Source organism: Vulpes lagopus, chromosome 2, assembly GCF_018345385.1.
Source record: "Vulpes lagopus strain Blue_001 chromosome 2, ASM1834538v1, whole genome shotgun sequence".
NCBI lineage: Eukaryota > Metazoa > Chordata > Mammalia > Carnivora > Canidae > Vulpes > Vulpes lagopus.
Window position 1 is genome coordinate 65,943,046 of NC_054825.1, and position 26,711 is coordinate 65,969,756.

Below are 26,711 nucleotides of genomic sequence, written 5' to 3' on the forward strand. Positions count from 1 at the left end.
TAGAAAGGCCCTTTATAGTTCTGTGGCCTTAATTTAGTGTAGAATTCTTTCTGCATGTTTCCTAAATTCCTATTCATAAGATAGTTTTGACATCAGTTGTGAAGCATTGTCTTCAGGCCTCCAACATTTTCCAAGTATTTTTAGAAAAGTATTTGAAATTATTTACATTGAATTATCCTTTAAAACTAAGCATTGGTGAGTACCTAGCTCTTATATGATGAGTGATCAGATTCAGTTAGGGCATTTGTTTAAAACAGGAATTCCCTAGTTTCATTCTGGCCCCTAAATTAAGACTCTCCAGTGGATGGGGTTTGGGGACTTGTATTTTCATAAGCACCTAGATGAAATTATGATCAGATAAATTTGAAAAACACAGCTGTGGGATATGGTATAGAAAGTTGAAATAGTCTTTCAGCATTAAAGAAAGTAGGTATTACTATTAAACCCAGATATATAATTCTTATGAGACATAGAATAATGTGAAATTTGTGTAAGTGCTGCAAATACCAGAAAATATATAAGTGCTGAAATTAGGTAAGAGTGGAAAAACATTAAATTTTGAGAAATAACATTTTTTTGAGAAATAACATTTCTTAAAATCTGCCCATTTTATGCTTTTTTTTTTTTGCTATTTCATTTTAAGTATGCATAGTTATTTTCCTAGAACTTTAAAAAATGCTGTCTTTTAACAATTTTTGCTTATCAATGCTTCTAGTAGCATCTCTAAGCTCAATCCATTTTGGGTCCAGCCAAGCAGATTATTGCATTAGAGGCAAACTGGTTGTATCTTGCAACATTCTAGATGAGGCTAGCCTCCCCTCAACACAACAATGGAGCACTATGGGCTTCCTTCATATGCCTCCATCATTGCACTTTTGTTCCTGAGCCTTGAAAAGAAAGGAAGTCTTAACTATCAGCACTACCAATTTATACTTGTAGATCAAATGTCCTGACTTCCACACTATTTTACCTCCAGTAGAAAACTGCTGGTGTACATGCTGGTCAGAAGCTATGACCGAGATGGCATGTCTTTGCCGAATACATTGAGAAATAGGGGGAAATAATAATAATTTTTAAGTAATAACAATTAAATGTTTTATTTTAAGAAAATACCTTTAAATGACCTTTTTTTGGGAATTTAACTCTTTATGAAGGATGGATGGATGTGAGCAGATCTAGACTGTAATGTGCCTAGTGCTAAATGCCTTGAGACAGTGCCCCCAGGCACTGTTATAAGCAGGATATATGTATTACATTTCATTCCCGAAGCAACCCAGTGGTAAGCATTATCATTATCCTTATTTTACAGATCAGGAAGTTGAGGCATGGATAGGGTGAATAACATGCCTAAAGTTTCACAACTGGCCAGTGGTTCAGCTGGTATTTGAATCTAGCGTGCCCTCAGAGCTTGTGCACCAAATCACTTGCCACGTGTCTCTCTAAACATATCTTGGATGTGTTCTTATTCCTTTTAAATGATTGACATAAAAAATGTAGTTGTTGAGGCATCTTACTGCTTCCCTTGAGGTCACACACCAGAGTAATGATGAGAGCAGAATAAATTCCAGGGAGAGACAGCAGATGTAAGAGGAAAGATACGGGCTTCGTGTTGGTTGGACTCATGTTGCAATCTCAGCTTAGTATTCACTGGCAGGCTGAATTACATTAAATATTCTGTTCAACCTCTCTTTGATTTGTTTCCTTATTTGTAAATGGGAAAATATGAAAATACCTACTCTGTAGATTATTTTATTCAGGAGATTAAAAGAGGTAAGAATGTAAAGAATTGTAGCCATTCAGTGAGTACCTTTCTTTCCTTTCCCTCTCTCTACTTATTCCCTTCCCCTTTTTTTCTTTTCTTCAGCTGTTGTTCCCACAACCAAGACTATTTTTATTAACATTTCCCCAATAGACTCTGTGGAGTCTATGAAAATTATATAAATCATAATAAAATTATATCAGTAATAATAAGATTTCTCAATATGTACTGTGCAAAGACACAGGCAGTCAACTTCTAACTAGCATGATACATCAGCTTTCTACATCCAGTTGATATAATAGTTGCTAAACATAACACAAACGTTACAAAAATGTGTTGAGTCTATACATTCTAATCATAGAGCAATCTATATTTTTTATTAACCTTCTTAAGATATTGAAGCCAATACACTAACCTCTATAACAACCTTTATGGGTCCCTTCCTCAATTGTTACATTGGATAAGGATATTGCAGGTTGATAGAACAGCACACATGAAGGCATAGAAACATGAAAGAAATCATGTTTCTAGGAGCAATGTCCATGTTTTAGCTAGAGTGTATGATAGAACTAAGGGTGGGAACCATTTTTTTCAGAACAGATTGGTGATTGATTGACAAGTGAAAATGGTTATACTCCACCTTAAAGTTATTGGGTTGGATGTGGATGGCTTTTAAGCAGAGAGTAACAAACTCAATTCTACATTTATGAAATAACACTCCAGTGACAGGATAGATGGAATATGTTTGATGGGAAAATGAATGGTATGGGGAGATACATTAGGAAGCTATTGGGATACCTGAGTTTAGAGATGATGAGGCTGAACTAAAGTAGTGACACTGAAAGAGTGGGATGAAACTGACAGCCCTTTTGGAGGTAGAGCAGATAGAACTTGGAATTTGATTGGATGTGAAGAGAAGTAGGAAGCTATGTCATTTCTAGCTTGTCTGACTTTCACAGCTCAGAATACACTCAACCTTGCAAGAACAAAAACTCTTTAAATTTTATAAAACTGAACTTGAACCCCTTTTCTGCCTGATGAGAGAACAATTAAACTAGGCACTTTGGGGTAAATTTAGTTCAAGTCTAGGATGCCCAGTTGCCCCACCTGTCACTGATCTTCAACATCTATCCTACTGGCATCTAGCACTTCTCACTTCTGTATCCCTTTCTGGTTTCCGGTCTCTCTGAGTCTTGGGCTTCCCTCTTGGCTTACTTCCACATGCTCATGGGGAAATAAGGCAAGTGTGGTTGCTCTTCTGTGTATCTGAGAAGACTTGTGTTCCCATGTGGCCACTTTTGTTCCTGAAATCCCTTTACTCTAGTATCTTTTTTGTCACTATATTTCAGTGGCAACCATTCCATACTCAGATTCCAAAAAACTCATCTGAGGATTCAGTGTGTGATTACCCACACACTCTTCCATCCACTACTGGTCCAGGGTATGAGTTAGGACCCAGATTTCTTTAACAAATCACCAAAATCTAAGCTTCTCTTCATAGTCCCTTTCTTCTAGACTAGGATGGACTTTCTACTCTGTTTATGGCAACATTTATGCCCTGATTTCTTTTAGGATTGTTTTATGAAACCTGGAGAACCCTTTTTTCTTCCCTCTCACAAAGCCCATTAATGAAATTCAAGATCAATGCTGATATGAGTTTCAAGAGTCTATTTCAGTACTTAAAAAGCCAGATCATGACTCTTTTTTGTTCCCTCTGTATTTGGCTCTGTGAAATCTCCTGAGACAAGGTATATTTCTGAGTAAAGAGGGTCATCTGTGATTGTGGTGGTGATTGCAGAAGGGTATGAAACCAAAGTTAATATCTCAAGATTTTATCCAGCTACTTTTGGGTGACTAAGTAGATGGCATAACTGCCATTATGTGGAAGGAATCTGGAGAAATATGAATTCTTATAAGTTGTTGTTAGGAGTGTAAGTTGATAGAAGCTTTCTCGAGGGCAAACTTGAAACATATTTCAAAATTACATATATGTACACTTTTGATCCAATGATCTATACTTCTGGGAATTGTCCTTGAACAAGTGGATAAATGTCTGAATATGCATATAAAGAAATACTGATTGCTGCATCAATTATAACTGAAAATCAGAAAATGCTCAAATACCCAGCCACAAGGGATGATGTTGATTACTATGACATATACTGGCAGTGGGATACTATACAGATATTAAAAGTGATTATGTGTTTATTGACATTGAAAGATGCCCATGATATATTTAAGTGAAAAATGAGATTATGATCCCTTTTTTTTAAATAAAGTATGTATTTTTATATATGCATATGTATAAAACACTATACATCTATATCCATATCTGTCCTTTACTTACCCATCAAGCTCTAGAGGACATATACAGTGGTTATCTCTGAGTGTTGAAATTATGGATTGTGTTTCCTTTGTTCTTTATGGCTCTCTTATTATTTGAAATTATAATAGTGTTCAATTCATAACTGGGAAAAATCCAAAGATATTTTAATGAGAAGAAAAAATATTCAGAGGGGAAAAATAAGGAATTTCTGCCTAGGCTAATTATTTCAGGCCCTTAAGGCCATTTGACTAGCAAATTATGTTTATTTTAATTCAGACTTGAAGATAACCTTATTCTCAGAGTTTAAGACAGGGAGGCAATGCATGGTAGAAAATTCTGTATGAATGGCATGAATACATTTGTAGTATGCATTTTCTTAATACTAGGATTGGGGGAAATAGAGAACCCAAGAAAAGTTATTGCCAAAGGTATTCTCTCTAATCCTAATCTGGGCTATTTATATCTAAACCCACAGTTTGGGAAATGAAATATTAAAATCATAAATTTGCACCATTCAGGTTTTTTTGTGTTATCTTTTGAGTTTAGTAGGAGTTCATGCAAAAACAACCCAAAAAAAGTGTATCAAAAAAACAAGATCTAAGTGACAGTAGCTATTAGAAGGAAAGGACCTAAATGGTTATATTTAAACCCATCAAATGTGTCTAGATTATTCCACAAACATGGATATATAATTTTTATGCATATCATGCGTGTGGCTTGTTTCAAATTTATTTTTTTTTTATTTTTATTTATTTATGATAGTCACACAGAGAGAGAGAGAGAGGCAGAGACATAGGCAGAGGGAGAAGCAGGCTCCATGCACCAGGAGCCCGACGTGGGATTCGATCCCGGGTCTCCAGGATCGCGCCCTGGGCCAAAGGCAGGCACTAAACCACTGCGCCACCCAGGGATCCCCATTGTTTCAAATTTAATGTCATGAAACTGTCTTAGGCACTTTGAGTCCTGGGTTAATTTTGCCACCATAGCTCTTTTAATATTAAAGACATGCCCAGAAATCTACAATTAAACCCAGCTATGATTTCTCTGCAGATTACTGCATTGATTACATTTCACTGATACATATGTCTTCTGCCCAAAGGAAGACAGATGAGAATATAATTTTGCTTGAGCTGACAGGTGAACTCATTCTGTGTTTCATTTTTGTTGTGTTGGTCCCATGTTTTGTTGGAAAAATTCATGTCCTATAACTAAACCATGACATTACTCCACTGCTTCTGAGAAATATTCCAGCGTTATACCTAGGAATTGATATTTTTTCTTTAATCAGCAAAACACGTTGCACTTTTTTGAGCACTACTTGGTAGAAAGTTACTTGTTTAAATGAGCAGCGTTCTCAAATGCAAATAGCTCCAGAACCAGGCAGGTAACATTAGTTTTGTGGTCCTAGGCTATAAGACATTAGATAGTGGTGGAGCCTTTGGTGAAGGTGAACAACATGATGTCCATAAACTCATACAGATTTTTAAAAACACTGTGCAGGCCAAAGAAAATGCATCTCATTCCTCATTTCCAACTTCTAGTCATTCAGACAAAATGTTTTAGTAGGCTAGGTTTCTATCATACACCATAACATTTTAGGGTACTAAGAAATCGTGGCAATGTTCTAGTACACACTGGTGCAGCTGTCCAAGTTTTCATAGCTAGTTCAACCAGTCTGATTGGCTGTCCCATTCACCTAGTTTCTAATAAAACACAGCGTTAGGGGTTGAGTATCTTATAAACTACATGGATGGTAAGGGATGGAACTAGGGCTTGAAATAAAAATTTCATGGACTTCCTCCTTTTCTCTTCTGTTGCCAGTGTGGTGCTATCTGGATACTTAACTGCTCCTCTGGCACTATCTTTTTCTGGTCCTAGAGAGAGCCTGTGGCTGACTCTATATGTAAACCAGCTTAGTGCAGGTAACTGAGAACTAGGAATTTGAAAACCTGAGTTCTATGCTGGGTCTGTAACTGACTTGACAAGTGACTAGAAGTCAAATCACTCAACTATGGGCACACAAGACGTCAGAGGCAGACTTGGGCCTGAGCGCAGCTCTCCGGGGTCCAAGCTCAATGCTCTTATATCCGAGTCAGGATTGTCTTCTTTTAAACATAATGCCATGGTTTCAATTCATTTCCTAACAGGTCCATGTAATGTTTGAACTCAGAGTGTCTTATGAGCATGCCATCTCTTTTTTTATACAGTGCATGCAAGCCACCGTGGGCCCAACTGTGCTCTGCTGTATTTACAGTGGCACCGGGCTGTAAATGCCACAGTTGCCTCATCCGCTAAGGCATTTCTGCATGCCAGCATTCTAATAGACTGCCCTTCATTACACCGCATGGGAGAACACAGGCCCTTTTCTGTTTTAGCATTTGTTATTTGTGTTATGCGATTAAGCATTGTGTGTTATGCCTGCAAAAATGTAGTTTCTGTTCAATAGAGGGAGTCATATAGTTTTCCCTTTCCTAATAAATTGTTTTTTCAAGTACCAGCTGGCATTTAAGAGCTAAATTCCAGGGAGAGAAAGAAATGATAGCTATAGAGCATGAGTGAAGGTCTGAAAATGCGTGAGCCCCATCTGGTGAGGAGGGGTGGCCCATGTGGAGGGAACACAGTGGGATTTTAAGCCAAGCCAGAAAAACTGTCCCTTTTCTGCCTGGAGATGTTAGGAAGACAGTTTAGGGGAAAAAAATCCTAAGTAAATAGAATTTCAGCCAATACTTTCATGAACTTCACCCTTCATTGGAATGTTTTTATGCTCTGGGGGAAAACAGAGATTGAGTCATTTATACAGCGAGTGAGAACTTTACTAAAAAGGAAACCTCGGGAGATGTTTGCCCTTTGGTGCTTTCTTAAGACCCAGTTTATGAGCTCTGCAACATTGTCAGAGAAATGCTCGCTTCTGAGGAGCTTGTTTCTCTAGCTTTCTTCATTATATGGGACAGTAAATTTTCATGACTGTGAGGAGGACTCCTTGACACGGTTATCTGATATAAAAGTCTAATTCTCCCAGTAAGCAATGATTTTTCTTGTCTGTTCTCCACCCGCCCCCCACCTTAACTCCCTAAATTTCACACATAGCACTCTGACTTTATAAATCTTTTTCTTTGATTCTGCGGACTGATTGTTAAATGCTTGATATCACTCTTGGAGCAGGGCATGTAAACTCTGGGCTCCTTGGGTTCCTAAATGCAGGCTGTGCTTATGGTCCTGGACAGCAGAAGGAGATGTTGAGCCAGAAGATAAGGGAGCGTGTGTGTGTGTGTGTGTGTGTGTGTGTGTGTGTGTGTTGTGTTTTGTTTTTGTTTTTGTTTAGACTTCACATATAAACAATTAGTGTTACATTTTCAAATAATTAGAAAGCTAAGGGTTAAACTGGTTGTTTTTGCACAGTGAACATTCTCTTCTTTTTATATCATAAAACTATTTTAATAAATGTTTTCTATATAGGATGAGGCTTTGGGGAACCATTTCATTTTGCTGTAAGTCAAAACATCCATTTTCTGGTCTCCCGCTCCTCATTTGCTCTTGGGCACTCATTTTGTACATGCAAGTTGTAGCCTACCATATTGGTGGCTGGCTTTGGCACTCATCTTCAGGGAGTATCTGCCATGTAGCTTCCTGGTTGTGGTGAAAGTTCTGGAGTCATGTCAGCTTGCCCTATTTACTTCAAAGCCTAAATTTCTCTTCCATTAAAGGTATTATCTTTCCATTTTGAAGAGGTTAAGATTTGAAGAGGTAAAGCGCCTCTTCAACCATGTTAAGTGACCATGGATGAGTGTGAGCAGAACTTTTTCTACTGCTAATTGGGGCATTGGAAGGAGTTTCCATATGGAATGACCCTCTACATCCAGTGTCTGTATTTTCTTTCCCAGAAGATTTATTCTATTGTTTGAGCTGATGAGTACAATTTTCACTTAAAACAGTCCATTATATCCTAATGACTATGCCAATTCAGTATATGCCATCATTTAGTTTTATTTTTACACTTTTAGAAAATGTGCTTATTAAAGGACTGCTGTTTTAAGCCAGATCATATCACATTGTTCTGCAAATTAATAAATTTATTTTATATATTAAAGTCCTGCAATTCCTAGAGGATGTCATCAATTGTCTTTAGTCCTTCTCTTTTTGATATTACATGTTACATGCCAGATCAGTGGTTCTGAAGTACTTGAAGCTCAGACAACCTTATATGCCAAATGTAGTGAGAACACCTAGTTCAAGCCCAGCTCAGGATGGTAATTTAGATTTAAGACAATTGTAAATGTTCAAAATGATTCTGTGTTCATTGTGTTTACTTTCATACTTCCTGGAATTTGCAAATTTGCTATGGTCTCCCCATCACAAAGAACCATCCGTCTTGCTTTACTGTAACTGAATCTTATGCCATAATCTATCCAAATTGTGATGAAATGAATTTACCTCTAGCCAGTCTGTTAGCATAATAGGTATGCTCTGTATACTTGTTCTGATTTGTTTCCCCCCTCTCCTTCAAGAAAAGCAAAGGAAAATTTGTTTGGACAAAACAGAAGTTCTTCCAACGGCCATGTAGTTTTTGAAAAACAGCAGCTGGAGCTGGACTCAGTTGTAGAAGAAACCATAACAGGAGATTATGCCTTAGTCATAAATGGCCACAGTTTGGTGAGTTTGCTTAAGGCTTTTGTTCTTTTTCTTTATCCCAATAATTGTCTCTTTAGTGCTGTTGTAATGAGATCTCCTTTTGTGTTTTCCACATAAATGACACTACTAGAAACAGGGTATACACAATGATTTCCTGTTTTCAAGGGGAAAGGAAACTTCTGATATATATTTCATATATTATTACTTGAATCACCACAGCGAAAGGGGGGATCCAAAGAAATAGTGTGTTCACAGAATATCAATCTCATCTAGATGACTGTAGGCCAATTAGTAGTATTGTTTAAGTGCTTTCTAAGGGAGAGTGTCATAGCTCCCTGTTATTTAATTAAAATAACGTAACTGTTGGATGTACTGCGATTATTGCTCTTGCTGATGTTTGTGATTTGGCAGAGCACAACTTGATCTTCATATAATTATCACACCAAATTATTGCCATTAAGATACCTCTGGTGGTTTTTTCTAAATAGCAGTATTTTACACCAATGCCAAACAATTTGCTTTGATTAGGAAATCTGGTTCTTGTCGTAATAGAATAAACTTGCATTGTGCTTTTAATGTAGTTCAGGTTCCAAATCTTGAACAAATATCAAAACACTCTTCTGAGTTTCTAATTTAGAAAACAAAAGCTCTGATTGGAGTCCAGTGAAATTATCATTTATATGCACAAAGAGCTAATCTCACATCTTTCTCCAGCTTTGATGATCATTTCTCACTTTTGGAGTTCGGAAAAATAAATGTATCTTCCTGTAGACAGTTTTTTAGACGACAAAAGAAATTGGCTATGAGTATATTGTATTTTCCCCCTTGTGATCAGCTGTCTGTTAGCTCTTAGTGCTTAGAGCATTATCCAGCTGGATTCCAGACGTAATGATGTGTTGCCTTCTACACCATGGAAAGTTACAGAGCTCAGCTGCAAGCCAAGCTCAGTCGAAGGTTTGCCCAGATGACACGAACTTCTCCCTTGCACAAATGAGCAGCAACTGAAAATTATAAGCCTGTCAACTGGGACTTGAAACTGGTGGCCTCCAAGCTGAATTGCCCAGGGACTACAATATGGAAAGGTTCCTAATGAGTTGTGCTTTGACTTTCCCTCAGGCTCAAAGAAGCCAATGTGTGGTGGGTTAGAGTACTCAAGTGATAATGTATGCTACTTTTTCTTTGTCTCTATATCTGTTGAAAGAAAGAGCTAAGATAGATGTTCTTCAAGAACCCTTTCAGCTTCAAAGCCTGAAACTTATGAAACCATGAAATGCCATTTTTCATTTGAGGAGAATTGACCACATTTCTGCTGGTATGGTCAGAAGGGTTTTTTAGTTTGTTTGTTTTTGGTTTTTTTTTGTTGTTGTTGTTTTTATAGTAAATCATGATTCCAATTTGCTCAAATCTCAGTGCTTTGCAGAATATAATTGGGCTCTTTATCAGAGACTGAGTCTAGGTTTTCACTTGTTGATAATAAAGAAGAAAATAAAAGAGAAAAAAGGGGACCATTCTGGGCAAGACAACTAGTTACATGCTTTCTCTTTTAGAAAGGGCAATTAAATTTGAGAAAGCTAACTCACCATTTTCCTTGGGGATCATAGTCCTTGATGTAAGAGTTTTCTATGTCAGAGTCATGTTTTATATTCATTCACCCATCCTTTCATTGATACCACTAACATTTATTAAATGCCCAGGTCAAGATGCTGGAGCCTGAGGATAAGGATGTGAATAGAACATGGTTCTCGTTTTAGGGATTGCCATCTAGTAGGAGAGCTAATCTCACAGTGGTATGACAAATACTATATAGAGGAATGAACAAAGAGCTTTGAGTGCATAGAGGCAGACACATTTAGTTTCTTGTATGAAAGTCAGAGAAGACTTCCTGGAGGAAGTGATGTTTCCAGGTACAGAAGCAGCAAGTACAAAGGCACAGAGTCAAGAAAGAACCAATCCCATTACAGAAACAATCAATTTGGCATGATGAGAATACAGAGTAAACTTAAAGGTAGTGGTAGAAGACAGAACTCAAAAGGAATATAGGGGCCAGATTGTGATGGGCTGTGACTGTCTTGCTTAAGATTCATTCAGACATGACTCAAAGTTTAGGTAGATTCCTGTTTCCTTTATTAAATAATGCACAGTAAGATATTTTCTAGAAAACAAATTGCACAGTTAACCACAAAGGATTATGTTCTCTTTTTCAGTCATTTCTTGTCATATAGAAAGGCTGTGTGCATTTGGAGAGGAACAACAGTGGAATTGGTTGGGAACCCTTACTGAGACACAAGTTGCATGCCACCCTTTTGCACAGGCCTCTCTCTATTTCAATCACTTTGTTTTTCAAGGGCTCATCTCCAGATCATCTGCTTTTCATTTGCCCAACCATTAACGACCACAACAACAAACACTAAATATACGAACAAGAATGCAAAGGAAACAAAAGTTCTGTCACATAGAACAAAGAAATCACCATCATTTTATAGTTCATTCTAAACTTGGTGAGATGGTGGATACGTTCCATCTTTTGCTTTTTTTATTTTCATGGATTCTGGAACTTTTCTGGCATTTATTTTTTTTTTTTTAAAGATTTATTTATTTATTCATGAGACACAGAGTGAGAGAGAGAGAGAGAGAGAGAGGGAGAGAGAGAGGGAGAGAGAAGCAGAGACACAGGTAGAGGGAGAAGCAGGCTCTTCGCAGGAGCCCGATGCGGGACCCGATCCCAGATCCCGGGATCACAACCTGAGCCGAAGGCAGCCGCCCAACCACTGAGCCACCCAGGCATCCCACTTTTCTGGCATTTAATTATATCTTACCCATACAGCATTATAATGTCTCAAAAAGGACACACAGGGCACTGTTTTTTTAAAAAATTTTTTCTAAAATTCCTTGGCACTTAGTAGGAGTTTAGTACTCATTTCTTTAGTTAGTTGTTTATATGACTCTGGGTCAGCGATGACTTGTTGAAATGAATTAAACTGTTTAGAAAAGAAATCAGTTGAAAAACAAGAAATCTGCTTCCCAAATGACATCTCTCATTGATTATGTCTTGTTCTAATCTGGATATATTTTTTTTAATAACATAGGCCCATGCCCTAGAAAGTGATGTCAAGAATGATCTCATAGAACTCGCCTGCATGTGTAAGACTGTGGTTTGCTGCCGAGTCACCCCACTCCAGAAAGCCCAAGTGGTAGAGCTGGTGAAGAATTATAGGCATGCTGTCACTTTGGCCATAGGTGATGGAGCCAATGATGTCAGCATGATCAAAAGTAAGAGAATATTCACTCAATAGGGTCTGCTATAGATCAGCAGTCCTTGAGTTCAGCGTTTGGCAAGGCATAATGGAGATTATACTGTAACTTAATTTTACCACTGGTTCTAAAATGAATCCTTCCTGAGTCTAATACATTAGGCGTTATTAGAATTCATTAAAAAAAACCCAACCTTTGTCTAATTAAATCATCTGTGCATTTTTAGGCTAGAAAAAGATAATGATCACCTTCTATTGTATGGTAACTAGCTATGGTGTAAGGAATGAATACTGGATCCACAGTCCCCAAATCTGGGGTTAGTCCCAGCTTTGCCAATTACAAATTGTAAAAACTTATACAAATTACTGAAATTCTTTTGGAAAACTAGGATAAATACCTAACTAATGAGGGTTTCATAAGATAATATCTGTGAGAAATTATAAATGCTATAGCTATAAGATTTCTCTAGATAAATAATGACCTAAAAGAGACTGTATCTTTGTTTAGGGAATGAAAACTTTCTTTTCTTCCTTTATAGGTGCTCACATTGGCGTTGGCATCAGCGGCCAGGAAGGATTGCAGGCAGTCTTAGCCAGTGACTATTCATTTGCACAATTTAGATACCTCCAAAGGCTTCTTCTTGTTCATGGAAGGTGGTCCTATTTCCGAATGTGCAAATTCTTGCGCTATTTCTTCTATAAGAATTTTGCATTCACACTTGTGCATTTCTGGTTTGGTTTCTTCTGTGGTTTCTCAGCCCAGGTTGGTAAAAAAGTGCTTTTCTTTCTTTTATTAGATCCCCCTGAATTGCAAATGACTATTCTCCATGGCTCTTTATGAATAAATAGCATTTTTATATGTCTCATATATAGGTCACAGCATGATAATTATGTAATTTATAGTTGACTTGAGCTGGAAACACAAAAAAATATACATTTAATTGGAATTTTGTTTATTTATTTTTATTTATATAGGTAACCAATGAATCTCCTTCCTGTGTATTTAAATTTTTATTGAAATATTTTGCTATGATGATAAGCTTGATGTGGAGCTTTCATTCAGAACAGAAGCCTAAGAAACACTAACAAGAAATGTTGATGTTTCTCTGGAAAGATGGTCACTCATCTAACACACAGACTGTATATGGGCTGAAAATAATATGTTTTAAATTAGGAAGTGATTGCTATCTTGACATGACAGCTGTTTTGACAGTATTTCATCAGATAAAAATTGATAAAATAGATATTGATTCAATAGATAATGTTGGCAACAAGGAAGAAAAAATAGCAATTCATAAATCAGGATTCTATTTTTCTATCTACTCATATGCATTTTAAAAGATAGTTATTTCACCCCATATCTTGGATACTAGGAAAGTTTTGACCCTGGCTATCAACTGTGAAACATCAGGCCAATAGTATCTGCATATACTTATGAAAGAGAGTGAGAGAGAGAGAGAGAGAGAGAGAATGAGAATGACATGGTAACCATAACTCTTATGAGAGATTTCTTCAACTGTTCTTCCTTCCTCTTGGATTTAATGACTGGTTTCAATGATACACATAAAGCTAATTTTTTTTCAATAATTTTACTCCAGAACAATGGAGATGAATTAAGTTGCAACATTTTGTGCTATTTTAAATGTGCCAAGGGAGATTAGTGAATCATTTTTGTAATTAATATAGGTTTTGTACATATTTCCCTATATCTAAGAGGTTAAGATTTTCAAAATGAGCACACCTGTACCCATTCCTAATGTTCTTTTAGGGATAACATGCTCAGAAACAAAAGTAGGCAATGTTGATATTTTTGTTACATATTTTGTAATCTCCAGACATTGAAGTAAAGCAAGTCTTGATTTTAATTTCTCAAAAGTTTTCTTAGCACTTTCAGAGAAGGCTGAGGTGGGACTTACCTGCTCATAATCTCACCTTGTCCAACAAAAACAAATGTTAGAATGTGGCCTGTGCCTTCTTTTTTTTTTTTCAATTTTTATTTATTTTTGATAGTCACAGAGAGAGAGAGAGGCAGAGACACAGGCAGAGGGAGAAGCAGGCTCCATGCACCGGGAGCCCGATGTGGGATTCGATCCCGGGTCTCCAGGATCGCGCCCTGGGCCAAAGGCAGGCGCCAAACCGCTGCGCCACCCAGGGATCCTGGCCTGTGCCTTCTTAAGCTGGGGACTTTTTCTCCACATAAAAATGAAGCAAGGTTGTTCACTAAGCAGTGCTTCTAATTTTCCCTATTTCATATTTCTAAGTTTTGGGGCTTTTGAAAAATCACAGAACTATGAAGGGACACCTATACTTTGATTTAGACCTCTTAGGACACAGGAGAGTGGTCAGTGATTTGCATTTACAAGCACACAGAACTTGGATAGCAGATTTACTGCCAAAGTTTTCTTTGTTAAACTGTGAAGTTGGAAACTAATGTTCAGTGACTTCTAACCTCTACATTTAAGTGATTTTCTGCTCTGCTTTCAAGATCTGATAAAACTGGCCAGAGTCAGATGTTAAGCAATTGGCTTTCCAATCCTTTCACCAGTATTTACCTTTTAAAAGATAATAACATGGGAGAACAATGATTGTTCCAAAGACATGAGTACCTAATGCTTAAATCTGGTTGTAAGACACGACATCATTTATGGTTCAATTTACTACCATATTAACACAATACAACACACACACATCACAAGACAACACATCACTCTACATTTTGAAATCAATGCCATAGTCACACTGAGTTCTCAAGGCAGCAAGTCAGTGACAATGCTTGCATGTAGTGGCATAAGTGCTATGGTGTCATCTCCTAGGTGGAACTATTATACTGTTGACACCAACAAGTAGGGATAAAACAAATTGCAAATATAGTGAACATTTATATAGCACTTACTATGTGCCAGGCATTGTTTAAATATTTTGCCTGTTATTAGCTCAATATTTACAATAATCATATGAAGTAGATTTTATAATCCTGGTCTATATCAACTATTTTAAAAATACTTTTGAAAAAATTTAATTGTGATTAAAAATACATAAAGTTTTGGTGATTTTTAAGTGGTACAATTCAGTGGTGGTACGCATATTCACATTGTTGTACAATGGATCTCTAGAACTTTTTCATCATATAAAACTGAGACTCTATAAGCATTGAAAAATAACTCCCCATTTTTCCCTCCCTCCAGCCCCTGGAAGCCACTATTCTACTCTCTGTTTCTATTATTGTGACTGGAAAATTTGAAATGATCCATGTTCTGATTCACTGATTTTCTTCTGCTCTGTTGATCTGTTGATCTGTTATTGATGCCCTCCCTTAAATTCTTCGGGTTAGTCTGTATTCTTTAGGCTAGGATATCTGTTTTGGTGATTTCTATTTCTTTGTTGAACTTCTCATATTGTTTCATACATTGTTTTCCTAATTTCATTTAATTGTGTGTTCTTGTAGTTCACTGACCTTCTTTAAGGGAATTACTCTGAGTTTTTTGTTGTTGTTGTTGTTGTTAGTTCATAGATCTCCATTTCTCTACATTTGATTATTGGGGCTTTATTAGTGTCCTTTGGTAGTATTATTTTACTTGATTCTTCATGACACTTGATTCTTTGAGTTGGTATTTGCACATTTGAGTAAGTGGTGTCTGCTTCCAGATTTTACAGATTTGCTTCAGCAAGGAAAGACAGCTATCAGCTCCATTGGAGTACTGGTTGGGTCAACTGGCAGTGTCTGTGGGCAGGTGGGGCTTCCTGCAGGGTCTCCAGCTGGGCAAAGCCACTGTTTGTGTTCTGAGATCAAAGGGGCTATCCCAGGCTGGGCTCTGTGACTGAGCAGGACTATGGACTAGGATCTACAACTGCTCATGTACGAATAAGGTCTCAGGCTGTGCCCCCTAACCAGATGGTGCTACAGACTAGACTCTGTGTTCATACAGGGTCATAGGCAGGGCTTGGCAATTCGGTGGAGACTCACCCTATACCCTGTGATCAGGCAGGGCCATAGCATATGCCCCTGAAGTTGGGCTGGGTCACTGCCTGGGCTTCATCATATAGGACTGCAGGCTATGCTTCATGATTGGGTAGAGTCACTGGCTGAGCTCCCTGGCAGGATGGGGCTGTAGGCTGTGTTTAGTAATTGGGTAGTTCTGTAGGCTGAACTCTGCTGTGGGGTGGGGCTACAGGCTGGGTTCCCTGGATGGGTGGTACCATAGACTGGGCTTTGAGGCTGCTCAGGGTTGCTGTTCAGGGCCCCTGGTTTTGTGGGGCCAGAGGCTGTACTTTAACTATAAGACAGGACTGCTGGCTTGGGTCCCTGCATAACAGGACTGTAGGATGGCTCCATGGCTACCCGGATTCTCTGGTTGGGTGGGATCAGAGGCTGTACTCAGCAGTTGGGTGGAGCTGCGAATTTTCTTCGCTGCCTAGGTGGGATCATTGAATGGGCCCCCTGGTAAATACAGCTCTTTAGCTGGGTTCCCAAATCAGGCAGAACTGCCATCCAAGCTTTCCAACGAGACATAATCACTGACTTGGCTCTGCACATTGGCAGAACCCCCAGTAGAGATCTCTGCTTCAGTGCTGCTAACAGTAGGACTAGAGCCCATTAAAATCTGAGTGCTGGTTGCTATACGCCTCACCTCCTATTTCTATCTCCATCTGATCCTCAGTGGTTGAGCCCTGCAGATTCCCCCAGGAATCCTCATGAGGCAAGACCCGAATAGAACTCCTGGGAAGTGTCCTGCAACGGTGCAAGAGCTGGGTATCCACCTTGGGTTCTCTTTTTCTCACTGGAGAAACCACAGGCCCCAGGGTCATCTTGGCGAGGCACTATGCTGGCCTTGGGGAGGGGGATGTGGTCAGAGTGAAGCTGCTTCTCTTGACCTTCTAATGTGGTCCTTCTCAATCTCTGTGCTTTAGTTTCAGGTCCTGGTTCTGGGATTTTCATAATGTTATCCAGTCTGTAGGTAGTTGCTTATTGGTATTCTTGTGAGGCAGACTGAATGCAGACCTGCATTGCCATCTTTTACACTAAGGATTCAGCCCTTTGCTGCCATAGTTTTATGAGAATGTTAGATTCCCCATGTGGTCTAAACTTGGCATCAATAATGATGTCACAATAAATAGTGTGTTAGAGTCAATGAGATTTGTTATTATTCCCCAAACTCAGTTGGCATGGAACCCCACTTTTCCAAGCAACATACACAATGTCCTTAAAACAGGTGCCATACAGAATCCACTTGGGAAATTCTGGAATAGATGTCTCTACAACAACAGTTGCAAAACTAGACATCACCCCGCTACTCATCCTGGTTCCAGTGTTTTGGAAGCAGGAAAATGTATGAAGGACAAAATGATGCTAAGAATACTACCCCCATAGGAATAAGCTATTCATGTGCTTCTCCCTTTCAAAAGCTTCCGTTGTTTAAATCAACTCTAGTCCAGGGGACAAAATAGCCTTCTTCATATGCTAAAATGGGGAGTTTACATCTAAACATCTGCAATCTTTTACAGTATCCTCAGTTTTTTCTAATTATAAAAATATACATGAATATATGTCACCTTTTATATATTGGAGAACATATTCTTTGTATCTTTCTTGTTTCAAAAAAATTACCATATTTTGAGAAACATCTCTGATTTTACATTCTTTAAAAAATTTTATGTTTTTAAAGATTTTATTTATTTGACAGAGAAAGAAAGAGAGAGAGCACAAGCAGGGGAAGCAGAAGAGGAAGAAGCAGATTCCCTGCTGAGCAGGGAGCTGGTCCACTGGGCTCAATGGATCCCAGGACCCTAGGATCATGACCTGAGCCAAAGGCAGAGACACTTAATGGACTGAGCTACCCAGGCACCCCCAAAATTTTATTTTTCTTAAAGACATTCTGAAATATGGATTTATTATAAATTATTTGACTCTTCTGATTGTATGAACATTTAAGTTGTTGATATTTTAAAATGAATAATTTGTTCCTTTCCCATAGCTGTGAGTCACACGACATTGTCAAATTGCTAGTAAGAATACTTGTTTATGGTCTTGGGAAGAGAAAACAAAATGATGAATAGGTCAAGTGTCCTACCCACCTGGAACTCATTTTCTCATCCAGGAAGTAAAGAAATGGATAAATAAGTCCAATAGAAGACTGTAATGGAAGTCAACATGAGAACATAGGAAAAGGAGAAATGTGTGAGGACCTGGAATGACTTCAGGGGCTTGATAAATCTCAAGTAAGCTATGAGTGTTTTCAAAATCAAGTGGTGGTCTAAAGGTGTGAAATCTCACTACCCTGCAGGGATTTAGGGGCTGGCTTGTGTAAAGGTGTGAAACTCTAGAGAAGCAGGAGGAAAACCCTCACCTCATATTCGAACTCTTTCCAATTGACCTGAAGATAAGCTGCATTTGAAATCTCTTTTCAATTTCTACAATTCCATTTAAAACCAACCCATTCAGAAACCCTTTTTAAAAACCACATGGCATTAGTCAGAGGGGGAGGTCTTAACAGTATTGTGTACAGCAAGACCTGTCTTACAGAATAGGTATTATACCACTATGATGATGGAGACTGGTGTTTCCCAGACCCATCCACATGTGTGTGCCCTGGAGTGCTAGCAATCTGGGGACTGGCTGTGAGGGTAACATGGATGTGGAACTGGGAATGGTAGGGATTGTTATCTCTTTTCCTTCCATCTTTTGCTAAAAGGTCCTGTTTAGTAACAAGTGTAACTGAAAAATCCTTTGGCTTTTTTTCTTAGCCCTGTTTTTCCAAAGACAAGATGTTTTAAGTCAGGCAAGTGAAAAGAAAACAGTATATTTGGGAGATACACTAATCTACAGATTATGAGAATTTTTGAATAGGGGACATTTTTGCAGTGATGCCCCTCCCCTCCCCCACCCATTGAAATTGTTTAGCTGGCTTTGGCCTTCAAAGCCATGTGTTGGGTGACAAGGCTTTCGTAGCCCTTAAAGCCCATTAGAAACCACTTACTTCCAGTCTGTTAATGAAGGTAGGCCATCTGAGGTCTCTCTACCCCTTCATCTCTCCCCTAAATTGCTTCAGTGGAACTGAAAGCTCCACAGCAAAATGGAGCCAGTAGTAATAAAAACTCTAGGGCCTGGCTGATTCAGGAATAGAGGCATGTGCTTAGAGGCCCTCTCTTGGCAGGCTTAATCCCCAGTCACTTGTCAGGAGTGAGACTCGCACGCTCATCCTCTGACACACAACCTAGAGTTTTTGAATTCTCATTCATTTAGCAAGAATAAACTGAGGGCCAGTTTAGGGCCAAGTGATCTCCAAGGACACCAAAATGAACCAGAGAGAGGCGGTCCTTGCCTTCAGGGAACTTAGAGTCTGGAAACATTTTTATTTTCATAAATGTGAAACTGATGTTGAATAGTCACCTTTGGTAGAAAGTAAGGATTTTTCCACCAAGAGTTTTTTTGAATTAAATTTGTCATGGATGAGCCATGTCTTGGGGCTATCCCTGTCTAATCCCAGCATGATTCATAGCACTTTAGTACTTCTTTCCTGCACCTCTCAACAGATTGCTTTGAAGTCATCCACTCTGCAGCTGAAAACATCTGATCAAATGTAAACAGAATGTGCTTTCTTAGACACATTGTTGACTTTAAAAACACCAGTTTAATTTCTTAATGAAGTGACATGTGCTATTTCTTTATTACCTTGGCCTGTCTCTGGGGGCCTGGTGAATTTTATCCGGGCTCTTATTCTCTGATGATAGCTCCAGGAGATTCTCACCAATGCTCCATCCTGATAGGTGGTCTGGGCAGATGTATAAGTCAATCCAGCTGTGGTGTGTGAGGCTCCAGGGGGCTGGGGGGTGGGACCATTCACTATATGTCAGATGGTGGTGGCCCTAGGACATCTCAGATGAATGACAGTGTGATGCAGGTTTGACTTGGTTTGTGGACCTTCTCCTGGTTTATTGCAGTGCTTTGCCTCTGTTGTGGTTGTTTTGGGACACATAGGGAAAGAATCTGTTTGGGAGAGACCATACCCCTATTGCCTGCTTTGCTGCGTGGACTTTCTTTGGAGAAACAGCTGGGACACAGAACAAAAAGTGTATGTTTTGTTGAAATCTAGAATCTTTGCTCTATTAGGGAATGTCAGAGAAGGAGCCTGAGTCCTGCAAGATCTGAGGATCAGTGATGTGCAAGGCTGGGAGTGGAACCCATGTTTTCTGACTCTTTTTAGTGCTCCCTCTATACTGCTTGATAAGTAGCCACTTCAATTGTCACAAACTTGGAAGAGAGTATGGCTATATCTTCTTTAAAAAAAAAAACTGTTTTCATGCAACCCCATATCAGGAAAGTGTTTGCTTTGTTTGATATCTAAAGGAGAAACATCCAGCAACACTCCGTGCAATATGACGATGATGAGAAAATCAGCTCTTTTTGAGAAAGAACTAAGGTCTTGGTGGGGAGGGGGTCTCTTAAAGATTAGGCCCTTAGAAAGGGCAGACTGCCTCCTGGAATCATCTGGAAGCTTGAAGCCATTTTTTAAAAATTAATTAATTAATTAATTAATTAATTAATTTCCAGCAAACACTCCTACCAAACTGCTACTGAGAGAGAATTTAAATATAATCTGTCCTGGTGAGATTTGCAACAAGATTTCTGGACCAGAGGGGTTTGGGTAAAGGTCAGAGAAGTCTCTAAACTGAATCACGGAGTCTTGTAAAGGATATACCTTATCCCAATCTGTTATCAAAGCCTGCATGATTTTCATGGAGTGCACTGTGGGCTTGTGTGCACTGTAGGTATGAGTAACTTACTTTAAAAGCATCCTATGCCCTCAGTATTTTTAATAAATATGAACCATCCCCCAGCAGGGACAGAACAAAAAACAAAACAAAACAAAAGACCAGCCACCATTGGTCGAAACTGGTTGAAGCCCTATTTAGGAAATTCACATTTGAAACTATGCAACTACTGGCACTGTGTACTTGTGGGATGATATTATCTGATGACAATTTATCATTGTCAGTGAGATACAGAGCTGTGTGTGTGTTTTTTTTTAAATTCTGCTGTGATATGGAAACAATTATCTTGTCAAGTCCAGAAAAACTTTAGTTCTGTCAAACAATATAAGAAAACTCACAATGAAAAATTTTGAAAATTACGTGAAAGAGTGAGACTAATCTCCAGGCTTTGATGACTTCATGGATGTGGTTACCTATGAGTCTTTCTCAACCTGGCATGGCAGTTCCTCTCCCCCTTGCCTTCCAGATGTGCTCTGTGGAAAACTCAGGAAAGGGTGGGTGCTCAGGCTGGGGCCATTCCTCCTGGCTCTCGCTAGTGGGTTTCTGTTAATTGCACAAATCAGGAACAGATGTGCTGAGACTGAGCACCTCATATTTATTCCACAATGTGTTTTCTTTAAATGACAAATGTTTTTAAGGCCAAAAAGAAAAATATCACTATATAGTTTTCCTTTATAACACACAGCAAAAGTCGGTGGGGGGACGGGCAGAGTACATGTCTCCAAAGAGGTAGTCCATCCTGTCATTTGAACAAGGAGCTAAGCCAGTGGTCTCAGAGCGGAAAGCCCTTTGTAACTGTCTAAGAGCCTTATTAAGGTCCTTTTAAATGTGGTATTCTAAAAATCATAGATTGTTCCTCAAGCTGTTAGACTGTAATTTGTAGCTGGTGTGTTCTTACTCTATATAAAATGGTTGATAAGGTTGATAAATTACTCCCACAAAGAAGGGAGTGAGGAAGAGCTTTCCTTAAATAGTAAAACAGTAAAGTTAGAGAAATAGAGAACTCTTCTCTTCCTTTTTTCTGATATGTGAAGAGACACTTACATGGTTCAAAACAGACTAGTGATATCTCACAGGAATATGGCTCTTCTGTTTTATTCAGAATACGGGAGATGGGAAAAAAAATTAGAAGTGGGGGGCGGGTATGGCTTCCCCTAGGAGTACAAGGGCCTTAGAACAAATACTTTTTTTATGGAGCTTTTGTTTATATAAATGATTTGAGTCATCCAAAATCAGGATGCTGTCACCATTTGACTGGTCTAGTCACCCAAAATTCTAGGCCAGAATGCTTCCTACACCAGAGGCTCCAGAGAAATCATTTTCCCTCCTTCTTCTAACCCTCCCATCTCTTTGGGGCATCTGGTCAACCTACATGTGGGTGCATGTGTGTTTGAGGTGGAGGTTGTGGAGATAGGTAGTAGAGGGCTTGAGGAAGCCTGGAAGGGGAAAAGCCAGGATAAGTTTCATGTGGGTCATCATCTGGGCTAGTGTGCCCCATCCCAGCTGGTCCTAATCACCAGAGGGGGCCTTAAAAACTTTCTGAGGGCATATAAGGAGAAGTGGAGCATTTACTAGGATAACTATTTGAGTAGTTGGAGACCTCTTATAAGGGGAGGAAGCAGCCTGTTGTAGAAGAAATACTGTTGTGACTTTAATTTTTATGAAAGCTCCTAAAGCCTAAACTGTGTTAAACCAATGCATATAACCCAGGAAGGTGTTTTTTTTTTTTTTTTTTTCTTCTTAAGGTGAATGACTCAGGTTTACACATTTTGGCAGAGCCTAAGCAAAACTAGAGCTAAAGAGTGATTGATATAATTAAGTTTTCATGAGGAAAATGCTTAACTATATCAAGATATTCAGTTTTCTTTAAATTTGTTCTAATTTTCTATTGATTTCATTAATATAGTAGGTTATAAAAAACATGATTGTAGCAATAAAGAATTGTATTTTCATAAAAATTATCATTAGGGAGAAATATACCTTTTTGTTTATCCATTAAACATACCACTTGAAGATATATAAAAGGCTCTTTCAAATTCCCACTTCGTAACCTAGGAATCTAAAACTTAGAGCGATTGAATATCTTATATAGTTCTGTCTTCTGACTCCAGTGCCTTGAAGCTTAAGAAACCAGTGTCCTTGTTTTGGATGCTTGCCATGTGCCAGGTACTGATTTAGGTTCTTGGGCCCCCACAGATGAATAAATCCTATAACCTGCTCCCAAGAAGCTCGCAGCCTAGTGGGGTGGGGCTAGAAATCAGCACATAAATAATTGCAAGTTGATAAATGTGAAGCAGTAAGGTGTGAATATCATGAGGCCACCAAGGAGTAGCCTGGAACCCAAGCCTAGAGGGTAGGAGTGGGCAGGACTCAGAAAGGCTTCTTGGAAGATCTGTTCCTGGGCTGACCCTTCAAGGATCAATCATAGTGAAGCAGGTGAGGAGTAAGAATCCGAATAGGGAGGACATCAGGAGGAAAGTCACAGAGATAAAGGCCTGGGCAGAAACAGAAGCTAGCTATCTGGTATGGTTATAACAGTGGGATTTGGAGATTAATTTTTTTTTTTTGAGATTAATTTGATGTGAAATGTTGGAGAGAGGGAGAAATGTCAGATTCTGGCTTGGGTTCTGGGATAAATGAAGCACTGTCAGAAACTGAAATAAGGAACATAAGAAGAGGGCCTGGTTAAAGGGGTGGGAGAATGAGTTCAGGTCTGGACATACTGAGTTTGAGGAGCTATGGGACATCCTCAAGGCAACATTTAGTAGCAAGTTAAATATCTAAGATTTACAAAGAGTTGTAAAGTCATTAATTCAATGAATATCTAGAGAGCATTTATCATTGTCTGACACTGCTCTAGGCACTGGAGTTCTAGATGTGAATAAGTCTCTGTTTCATGGAGATTATATCCTGGTGGGATTAAGGCAGATAATAAAGAAGTAAATTGGTAAAATAATTTCAGAAGGGTTAATGTAAAAACTCTCTCGTTGAGAGTGTAACATTGGAGCTGTGAGCTTGGTATTCAGAGAATACTTTCATATGAATACACTGAGGTTGAAGTATTCAAGGTAGAGAGCACTGCAGGCAAATCTCCTGAGGTAGGAATGAGCCTGGTCCTTGAGAAAGACAATCAGTGAAGCCCAGGGAGGGAGGGAGGGAAGCCAAAGATGTAGGCAGGCATGGGATCAGGGAAGGTTGTAGGTTATCCTGGAGAGTAGATTTCATCCCATGTAAAATGGGAAGCCATGGGAGGCTTTGGGCCTGGGTAAATGTTAATGGTTTCATTTTAAATGACAAAACCCAGCATACAAATTGTATTTCCTGTATACTCTCAACTATATAAAGCAATGTGAGGAAATAGCCTTTAAGGAAACTTGCCAAATGATATCATTGATTGAGAGAGGGGGTTTCATGCAGTGGTCACTATTGTGAATGCTGAGGTAAGGGTACCAGGGCTAGAACTTGGCCCTGACACTTGCTCAGCCAGTGCTTCTGAAGCCTTTGTGATCTTAGGCCCCTATCTATCTATATTTATCATATTGGGAGAAATTAAAATGGAGAAAACATTTAAACATTCCTTTATTGATTCATAAAGAAATAAAGGATCCATGACATGTTTACCTAAATGACATATTTTAAGATAAAATAAAGATAATATTTTCCAGAATAAAAAATAAGTTAGTGAGAACAGTGGCATTTTTAATACTTAATCTCTTACTATTTGGGGCAGTAGGAGGCATCTGTGTTCTCATATCTGCTTCTGCATCCAGTTGATTATGGCATCACAAGTCATAGTGAAAAGGAAATATACATAACTGCTTATATCATTGTGAAAATAGTCTTGACATGTGGATCCTCTGAAAGATTGCTAGGCCATACTTCAAAAATCTTTGTGTTACAAATATGACATTGAGCAATCTCCTAACCTTGATGGGCCTCAGTTCCTTCATCTTTATATTGAGGTCTGCTAATAGTACCAACCCCATAAGGTTATTGTGAGGATTTAAGGAGTCAGTATATGTTAAGTCCTTAAAGTAGTGCCTGGTACACAGCAGGTGCTCAGTAAGTATCAGTTAGTTTTCTTTTTGTTATTGTGATTCTGAGTGGCAGTAGAAACTCTTCCAAGAAACTGCAAAAACTCTTCTAAACTGTTTCACTGACTTTTCCCTTCCCATCCTCTTTTATTCCAGTTGTAAAATGAGGTTTCATATCAAGTACCAACTCACAAATGCTGCTGCCTAATAACTGTAGGTTTTAATGCTGTTAGTGTTAGGTTAGTGTTGTTAGTGTTAGGTTTAACGCTGTTAGTGGTGATGATGGCACTTTGTGCCAGACCATCCACTACTCGTGCCATGATTTCTCAGATTCAGTCTTTGTTCCTAATACCTGAAATCATCTCTTCTCCGTGAGTGGAAGCTGAATGGTGGATGAGATGAGGAAGAAGTGATTTGACAGCATCAGGTTCTGCCTGGGGCTACAAGACCTCAGTTTGCTTCCCCCCTTGTATATTTTCCATAGTGTAATTGTGACATGAATTGATATATTTGAGGAATGAAAGTTAGATGCCATCATCAATCAAATAGTTGAAGATTTGTGTCAGCTTTTTTTTTTTTTTTTTTTTGGATAAAGGCGCCTCGGGTATGATATGGGTGTCAAGATTTTTAGAATCCTCACACTGTCTAAAGTCTCACCAGGGAGTGACTAAAACAGAAGGCCACATATTTCCTTTTTTATTTTAAAACATAACAAATCTATGGAGTACATAATACATAAATGTCAGTTTAACAAATGGCTATAAAATGAGTACCCATGTAGCCGTAATCTGCTGCAAGAAACAGAATGTTGCCAAACCTCCAAAACTCTCCTTGCTTTTCAGTCATGTGTTTTTTTGTTTTTTACCATTTAGAGGTAACCATTACCCTGACATTTTATAATCACATTATGGCTTTGTTTTATAAATTTTCCATATGAGCATTGCTTCCTAACAACACAGAGCAGATTGACACATTTTAAAATTTTATTAATTGGAATCCTAGTTCTTTGTCTGGCTTCTTCTGCTCAACCTTATACATTTTTAAAAATTCATTTGTAATTTTAAAAATATATATAGGTGTAATTCCTTGCTTTTCAGTATTCTATAGCATTCTATTATGTCAATATACTACAGTGTCTTTCTGCATTCCACTCCTGATGGATGTTTTAGTGGTTTCTGGCTTGAGACTATTACAACCAGAGCTTCTGTGAGCATTTTCTTATGTCTCCTGGTGCATGAAGGCAGATATTCTGGACGTATATCGAGAAGTGGAACTGTTGTTCATCCAAAGAAAGAGAAGAGAGGCTAAGCTGCAGTTTTGGTAGACTTTTAGAGTGGACGACAATTGGCATCTGAGACCCTGTTACTATTCCTGTCCTGAGCTGGGAACCTGGGAGTTTGCACTGCTCTGAACCACAGGCCTTAGAACTGCTAATGGTCTATTGGAGGCAACTGAGAAGCCTGTGATCACCTGCTTTTCGTTGTTTCCTAGGACAAGAGGACTAGGTTGCTTCCATGCCCATCAAAGGTAGATTTTCTAATGGAACACATTCCACTCTGGGATGAGACCCAAGGGAAGCCTCCTGGCAGTAGGGTCACAGGATGCACTATGGCAGGACCTCTTGGCTAACCCCCAAAATGTCAGGCCTTCATCCCACCTTCAGCAGCTGAGCTGGTACAAGGAAATAAACGGTCCCTGCAAAAAGATAACATTATTCTAGGCCTTGAAGTAGTTTTTTTTTTTAAAGATTCTATTTATTCATTCATGAGAGACACACAGAGAGAGAGAGAGAGAGGGGGGCAGAGACATAGGCAGAGGGAGAAGTAGGCTCCATGCAGGGAGCCTGATGTGGGACTTGATCCTGGGTCTCAATCCTAGGTCTCCAGGACCACATCCTGGGCTAAAGGCAAGTGCTAAACTGCTAAGCCACCCAGGGATCCCCT

General features: G+C 38.8%; 1 protein-coding gene across 5 annotated transcripts in view; it reads left to right on the plus strand.

Annotated features, from left to right (window-relative positions):
• ATP8B4 (ATPase phospholipid transporting 8B4 (putative)) overlaps positions 1 to 26,711 on the plus strand; it is a 240,680-nt gene that overhangs the window by 191,891 nt on the left and 22,078 nt on the right. For all 5 annotated transcript variants that reach the window (XM_041741577.1, XM_041741569.1, XM_041741593.1 and 2 more), the window contains 3 exons: positions 8,591 to 8,735; positions 11,801 to 11,984; positions 12,505 to 12,728. In XM_041741577.1, the coding sequence (XP_041597511.1) occupies positions 8,591 to 8,735; positions 11,801 to 11,984; positions 12,505 to 12,728 (553 nt within the window). The remainder of the gene's footprint in view (positions 1 to 8,590; positions 8,736 to 11,800; positions 11,985 to 12,504; positions 12,729 to 26,711) is intronic.